Here is an 8,860-nt window from a genome sequence, read left to right on the forward strand (position 1 = left end):
CTATAGATTGAAGAAAAATCAGGCGGTTAAATTACGTGGTCAATAGGACTTTATACTATTATATAGGTCTATACTCACAGATTCACTATCTTTCAGTAAAATATATGGTTTAGCCCCTGAACAATTGCGAAAAGTATTTGGTTCTACAAAAAATAGTGTTAATTTTTTTTTTTTAATACTTATGTCAAATTTACTTGATGTATCATTATGTACAGTTGTAAATTTCAATAAAGTTATAAAAACAATTATTAGATATTTAGTATATTAGAAGAGATAATATTTATAAGTCATAAATTTATAGATTAATTTTAGCATTATCCATTAAATTTTCAATTATTTTGGGAAAATGTCTAATATTTGAAGTTCAACATAATTTTCATAGATTCCTAAATGTAGTTCAATACTTTTATAAATCCAAACAACAAGTTGGAGATAATTTGTTAGAAGGAATTGCAATCTTGTATTTATAAATCTTATATGAATTACTAAGGTTATTTTTGCTTGAGTTTTTATAAATTAATGTGATAGGTCTTCCCTTCATGAATAACCCTGGATATGTCCTAGGGTCTGGAAGGGAGGCAGGTATATAAGGAAGGACACGCCCTTGAGGGACCAGTACAGAATCCGGCAAGATGGTGCAGAGTTCTTTCATAACCGCTGTGAGTATACCAGCTTTGTTGGCCTTACTGTACGCTACATAAAATTATGAATTTTGTAATATACCATACAAATCTGAACATTGTATAAGTTTATGTACGTTAGTTAATGTGCCGTTTATTTAGGATAGTTTTGAAGATAATTAATTTTGTGGGAAATGCTCCTTTGTGTCTATTTAAATCCAATATTGTGTTGGTTTATCTAACACTAATTATCTCAACAAAAAATATGAACTATATAAAATATTAAATATGAATTGTAGAGTTTTTTTCAACTATGCAACTAAATATTAATACAATGTGATTTATCAACATTCTTGTCCCTATCCCTTCATTTGATATTTGTATTTAAATAATTTATTATCTAATCAAATATTTATCTATTATTTTTTAAAATAATGATTATAATTAATTACTTTAAAATAAATAATAATTATATGAATTTTACAATTTATTTAATATGAATATTTATTCTTAACGCCCAGCTCGTCGTTTGAAATGAGTTTTGTGTAAAATTTACTCTTTAGATTTCTTCTTTTGAATAACGTGGTTTAGTCTACCGTTAAGAGCGTGATTAAACTATTTCAATTCATTTTTCTACATCGTGAACAACTGTCGTCTAAAATCGTCTTCAAGCTGTATAGAACGATTTTCGATGAGTCACGGTAGTTAAACACTTCAGAATGGCGGGCAACTTAATACCTGGCTGCCGACTAAGCTACATTCTGCTATCTCCAATCCTCAACTCAGAAACATAAGCTGATCATACCTACATAAGTAAATGAGAAGTGTCAACCCTATAAACCTATTATCAGCTACAACCGCCCATTAAAAGAATTGGCCAATTAAAAATTTACTATTATTACTCTAACTGGATTTGTTCAAGTTGTTTTAAATTTTCAAGTTTTAAAAACAGGCGCATTATATCATGAAAATATGCATAGTATTTTCATTTTAGTAGCTTTTTTTTTTATTTTATGTACCATAATATTTGTTTATGAAGATTTATATGAAAATAATATGATTAAACTCTAATAATTCACTTTAAGTTTAATATGAAACTTCTAAAAAATTATACACATCAGAAAAAAAAATATTTGATTCAGTTATGCATATTTCTTCAATCGCAGCTTTAAATTTAATTAATTATAACTCGAAATAGGAAAATTAAATCTAATGTATTCGGCGGAATTTCTGAAGACTTCTTTAGGAGAAACTACAATAAGATCTGGTGTAGTTTATTTAATTATATGATGTGTTACTATTAACATACCAGACTTATAATCCTTTAATTATTGCATAATTTACTAGTTGTTCTATACCGTTATTAAGTAAATTATTTTATCATGGTAATTACTGATAATTAGAACGCAGGTGAAGAAAATTTTAAAGGGAAATTAGGTTTTCACACTGAACAAAACGATAATTATAAAAATGAATCAATTAATACATACTATTGCATAATTATAACATGTTCTATAGGAACTCTAGAGATGGAATTAAACATAAGATAACTTAAATGACAACTAATGATAAGCAAAAGCTTTTGTAGAAACGAGAGCGGTGTATTTTGGATTTTTAGCGAAATGCACTTTTATCAATTGTTACTATATAACCCCAAAACTAAATGCCTGATGGAATAGATTGTAGTTTTGTTTTCAAAGTTATTAAAATGTAATATAACTTGTAACAAAAAAGAGCCCTGCACGACTATAACAAAAACCGAAGTTGTTGAATATTTCGTAATATTTCCTGAAAAATATTCATCCAACGAGTACAATAAGTTAGAACGAATTGAATGTAAATTTAATTAACTTCTTTTCAGTCCAAAAAATATTTTTTGGGATCAATGATTCTTATGACGAGTAGCAGAATAACCAAAAATATTGAAAAGTGGATTTTGAGAGAAACAATTTAACAGAAACAAGATTTTCAATTTGTAATTATTTTTTTAATAAAAAATATAATAAATTTAGTATGTAAACGAATTCTTTGGAACATAATGAGTTTATTTCATTTTATTACAATTTAATAATAATTCTACAACTACAACTTGAGCTATTTTTTTTCAAATTTTTTTCTCTCAAATTCTAACTTTAAATATTTTTGCTTTTAACCATTTTTAGAAAAAAAATTAAATATTCTCTGGTTGACTGAAATGAAAGTTGATTAGTTCTTAAAGTTGGTTAGTTTAGTAAATTATTTCTACTGGATTGTTCTTGGATAACGAATATTATTTAAGATATTTCAGAAAGTAGTTTCTTACTTTCTGAAATATCTTAAGACAATTTTTTACTCTTTAAAGAAAATATTCAATATTTGGAAATCATATATTAAAATATAATTTTCAAACTTTATAATTATAAAATGTCAAGCTTTTTTGGCTTTTGAAACAAAACTACAAGCTATTTGGCAAGTCTGGAATTATTTACTAAAAATTGGAATTTTTTCTTAAATAAGTAACTTTAAAGTAATTAAAATTTGACATCCTGAACCCATACACAAAATTCTTGTTAACCAGTGTAATAGGTGTGTCATATGGCATTTAATCCAACCCTATATATCTTAAGTTACGCAGGCATGTGTTGTAATAATTACTTTGTTGAATGTTCAAATCTATCTAGCTTCAATATTCATGCTGACTTAAGAAATAAATCTATACCATTTTTTTCGTAATAAACTGTTTATTTCGACCATAATAGAGAGAATGATAAGTAAAAGGAAATTAATTTGTTTATTAATCACTGGTTGCCAAAAATAGTGTTAAATAATTCCTTACCAATTCAACAAAACATTCGCAATAACATCAAAACATGTTCAGAAAATTAAAATTCATGCTTTATTAATATTTTTATTGTTTTAGTGTTTGCTGACAGTCGTAGCGGTAGTTTCTACTTCAGAAGGATATTTCTGGTATGGGAGCAGTAGTAGAAAGGTGTAAGTATTCAATACCCAATCATTCATTCATCTAAATACATTTCTACGTAATATTTATGTAAAATTTTATATATAGTATAAAGTTATTTGTAACCATGACCTACTCAATATCTACACCTTGGCACACTTTTTATTCATACTTAGTCATCTTCATAATGAAGCGATCGAAGATAGGAGGGAAGAGGCGTAATCAAATTCCGCACAACGGTATTTACCCCTGGTCGTGGTCAGAAGGTCCTGCGAGAACTAGGGTCAAGAGGTCCTCAGGAAGAAAGTGATGACCTACGTCCATACGCTATCGGTTTCTCTCAAAGCCAGCTCACTTGAATTTTCTAAACTACTGGACCTTACGCAAGATGCTGAGGAGGAATACCATGTATGGTACATCGGGGATAGAAAGTAGAAGTGCCAAGGGTCGGCTCCGAAAACGTTGAAATAAGATTTCGAGACTCGTACTGTAGAACTATATGAGAAGAAATCAAATTCAATATTAATATGTATTTCTGGAGATGGTAAGCTGTAAAATAAGCTACGGAAAAGAAAAAGAAAATGGATGAGTAAAAGAAGAGAAGACCAGATGAAAAATGAAGAATGAACAACGAGGAGAAGATTCATCAGAAAAACAAATAATTGAATTTAAAAAAATATACTAAGAAATAAACCCATCTCTTCTATCAGGCGGATTATTATTACACTTTTCCTCAAACATATGAGGTGTTAGCGACTTTGACTATGAATAATGAAACACCTAAACAATAACCCAAAGCTGTTTAGAAATTACATTTGTATGCTTTCTATAGGTTTACTTACAAGAAATCATAAACTTCATGTTATGGCTTCTTGGAAATTTAGTCCCTCTTAAGCTTCTAAGAGTGTAAGCATATAAAAAGTGTATCTTCTGAAAAGCTTTGACTTATCTTTGTGAATGGAAAGAACACGACTACTGTAACAAGTTTCATTTGTAAATGAATCTGATCAACAGTCAAAATAAAATAAATGTTATCAAACAAACGAATGCATATTTAATAGCTTAATTTACATTTACTGCACAAGAATTACTTCAAATTAGAAGGGGTGTTTGTAGTAGAAGCAAAGTTGACGTTGACTGCTTCGGACTAGCTCCACCAGTAGCATCACCGGAGGTCGTCTTTTTTTTTTCTAAGGTTTATAAGGCTCCCCGAAAAGAAAACATGACACTCTACCATCATTAAAATAGGGTGGTATGTAATAACTCCCTCTCCTTCCAGTATTTCAGAAGCGACCAAGATGAAGGTCATAAAAAACAAAACCAAACAAGAATATACATTATTACAATTAACCTGTAGTTAAATATATATATAAGAATACAGTGCGGTGTTTCATCCTGGAAGCCGAATAATGTAGAAAACAATCTGAGCAACTTTGGTAGATACATAATTCTTCGCGAACCGAAATCTAGGAACGCGGTAGCGGACGGAACCAGCCAAGCGAAAAATTCCGCATGAAAATTGACCTAAAAACGACGAACCTCCCATTTTTCCGACATCACTAATTCAGATGTTTGAGTATCTGCGAATGGAATCGATATGAGAAGAGATTATGTACAATTTTTTTTTATAAAATTGGCTTACAGTGAGCCGAAATACAACACTCTATAACCGTAATTTTTCTTAGTTTAATTTTACTGGTGTTCTTTGTGGCCTTCAACTAGGCTATGGCCTGATCTATAGAATCTATAGAAAGTTTTTAAAATAAATAAAAAAATAGCTTTAGCCATAGTGATTTGACATCAGACAATTTTAGAAATAAAAAATCTAATTTCTTAACAGCTTTGATATAACATAAAAAAAAAAAATGATTCCTAACAAGTGTGTGAAAATTAGAAAAAATACTAAAGCACAAAAATATTTTGTACGTAAAATTAGAGGGTAAGAAAACAAATAGTTAAACGGATTAAAGTGAAAATATATGGCGTTATATATAATAAGTATTATGTTTTTTATATTTCCTAGTGATTAAAAACGATCTTGTGACATGCATCTCCCAGTACTCTTAATGTGATTATAATTAAATTATCCCTACCGTGCCAAATTATAGGATAAAGTATTTCGAAGATTAAAAAAAAAAACACAAAATAATTAGCAAAAATAAGTTATACTCCTCAAAAAAGACTGTTTTAAAAATAGCACAAAAAAAAAATGCATCTGTAAAACCAGCGACTTAAAAAGGCTGCTGCTCTACCAGATCGAAACAGGTGCGGAACGCCTAACCTCCATCCTGGAGTATTTCCTGAACATTTTCCTCGCTGTTCATCACCTTGACTTTGTAGAAACATGTTCAACTGAGAAATAACGATCTTTCATAATACCAATTAGAAGAATGTATCTCTAAAATGTGTTTCGTGTTTCTCTTTTCAGATCTTTCCTACCTTTGTGGATTCTATTTATCCATCTACTTCCCGCCCTCTTACATAGTCACTTACCAACAATAGCGGCATTTATAGTTATGTAGAGCCATTCTGACGGATTATTTCGAGTCACATAATCTGCCCATCTTAACCTCTTTGCCTTCATATCACGAAATTTTGACCGATCAGTATCTACGATCGGTTTTCTGTTGTTCTTCAGATTTCATGAGATCTTTCGGAATTACAGCATTCTTGATTAAGATAAGAAGGATCTGTTCGCGCTTGCAACACACTAGACTATCACACTCAGCTGATCACATATTAAGGTTATTGTGGATTTCAGGTATTTGAAACCTTCAGGTATTTCCTACATTTATGTTCATCGTTCTGTTGCAGAGGCACCGAGCGCAGCCGGGAGCCTGGCCAATACCAAGGAGGATACAGGGCGGAACAACCCTGGCCTCCCCAGTACTACGACTCTCCGATGACAGTGGCCTTGCCTCTGGCTGTTCCAATATCTCCTCCGGTATGTATAGAGTATTCCAGTTACTTGAAAGTTCTAGGGTACTTTTATTGAAGATAAAATAGAATTCTTCTTACTTACCTATGATATGAAATCATAGTAAATTATCATTAACTTAAATAATTCTATTGGTTAGAGTGAAGTCCTTATAAATCTGTGTTGAACGGATTCAACTTAATGAACAAATTAAAAATGTTATGCATAAAAAATAAATAATATTCAATTGAAAGAATGGTCCCCCTAAAGGATTAAAAGCTGAGAAAGAGGCATTGTTCTGTTAAGATGTGACCGCAACCTACCAGTATCTACTTCAGCGGTCGCGCGGTTTTCGTGCGCCATGAAGTCCTTACTAGCAAGAGGTCGTGACAGAACTTGGTTAGCTTTCCCATCCTTATAGTTACTTTCCTTTTCTTCTCAATTCTAGAGCACTGTAGGCCGAAAAAAAATATATCAGGACAATAGGGAACATGATAGATGATGGATATTATACATTTTCTCTTTAACTAAGTGAACCATAATAACTAGTAGTTCTGTGGGATAATCTTTGATCCTCAAGAAAAAATATAAAATTTGATTTAATTGTTTCTTCACCTTTCGTGAATAAAATATGAAAAAAATCCAGCAATAAAAATTCTTATAAGAAATTGATTCTTGTAGAAAAATAAATGATATTACCGAACAGTGTATTTAGTCGCGACTTTGAAACAGATTTTTAATAATTATAAATTTAATAATAAATAAGACATTAAACGCATATGCCGTTAATTTGTGCCAAATTAGAAAAAATTTAAAAAGCGCGTTTGGTGTCGTCACTGAGTAACAGACAGGAGGACACTGCGCTTAAAAAAATCTTAACAAAGACGCCGTTTTATATACCTTCAAGGAGCATTTTTCAATTTCTTTTAATTTAAAATTTAGAAAAATTGAATAACGAGTTCAACTGGCATGACTTGCGCTTATCGATTCTTCTCCAATGATTGAAATTGTTCAGTTACAGATTATTCCCTCGTAAATATGAATGACAGCTTCTAGAATTATGCAGATTATCGTTGTTCCCTTTCTTTTGCAATTCCTAATCGATTTTTTTAAACAGATCTCTCAGCTCTAGTCGTCGTTGATTTTCTAAATATTAATTACCACGAGGCAAATAATATTTTACTTCTATAACATTCTGTATTTTGTTGTTTTCATAAAGTTTAAGAAACAGTTATCAATTTTTCATATCACATTATAAAATATTATACCATTGTTATTTATACTATTATATGTGTTATTATTATTAATAAAATAAAATATTTTTAATTTTAGACAAATTTATTAAAGGACCAAGAAAGAACAGCTATTGTTACGTATTATTTGTTAAAATTGTTGAACTTTACATAATTATGTATATAATTAAAATTGGTTTTAAAATTTGCTTACATAAGTACTTGTTTTTTTTTTACTCAAGCTGTGATTTAAAAAAAACTACAACTCGAATTAATGAACACATAAATGCTGTTTAAATAAATACTCATTACGCTACTAACGTTTGTGTGCTAATTAATATTAGTTACTTAGTTTTTTTCTTAAAAAACTACCCTTTCCTTGCAGATGGCTCCAGTGAGCAGCGGACCCATCAAAGGCCAGCCAGTGCAGTTGGTGCCCTGCCTCTGCCCAATCAGCAGAGAGGATCAACAACAACAGTCGGCCTTCATCGTCAGCCCAGTACAACAACCTCAACAGCAGGCACCCCAGGCCTCTACTGGCAGCCGTAGATAATTTATAATTTATAATGAAATTTATATCTTTATTTATTAATTTTTGTTAAACTTTATTTATTTATATTTAATTTTTAAAATTCCGAATGTTTAATTTAAATATATATATTAATAAATTGATTAAGTTAAGGTTTTAATAATATTTTTCAAAAGTCAAAAAGATATATAAAAAAGAGGATAGTGAAACATGTAAAAATTAAACGAGAAAATTTTTATAAATTATTTTAAGATAAAGGGTATTTACTTATTATTAGGTGGACAAATTTTATTTCTAGTAACAAAATTAAAATTGGAACAAATAACTATATTTTGTAATATAGTTTATAAACGCATTCAAAGCATATTTTGAAAACAATAACATTTTCTATTCATAAACAATTCAATCTAAACTTTAACTTTTTTCTTTGATTTCCAAAATTAAATATATATATTCCATTCCAACTATATGCTTTTATTCGAAAAAACACAAATTGCTTTTTATTGCATAATATATTGTTAACGATATTATAAATATGTAAGTTCTAAGTTTATAAACACATTAAATATTGCTTACAACTAAAAGTATATTTTATGTTTTTTTTACAGTTGGTAAGCTACT

The 8,860-nt window shown here is 29.6% G+C and overlaps 1 protein-coding gene across 1 annotated transcript; it reads left to right on the top strand.

Annotated features, from left to right (window-relative positions):
• Positions 1 to 611: 611 nt before the first annotated feature.
• Positions 612 to 8,562, top strand: LOC106690382 (uncharacterized). Its single transcript, XM_014435807.2, has 4 exons — positions 612 to 659; positions 3,520 to 3,593; positions 6,376 to 6,505; positions 8,096 to 8,562. The coding sequence occupies exons 1-4, from the start codon at positions 633 to 635 to the stop codon at positions 8,261 to 8,263; spliced, it is 399 nt and encodes a 132-aa protein (XP_014291293.1). The 5' UTR covers positions 612 to 632; the 3' UTR covers positions 8,264 to 8,562.
• The last annotated feature ends 298 nt before the right edge of the window (positions 8,563 to 8,860 follow it).

The sequence above is a fragment of the Halyomorpha halys genome, unplaced genomic scaffold, assembly GCF_000696795.3.
Source record: "Halyomorpha halys isolate HHAL.00 unplaced genomic scaffold, Hhal_1.1 Scaffold1692.1, whole genome shotgun sequence".
Classification (NCBI taxonomy): Eukaryota; Metazoa; Arthropoda; class Insecta; order Hemiptera; family Pentatomidae; genus Halyomorpha; species Halyomorpha halys.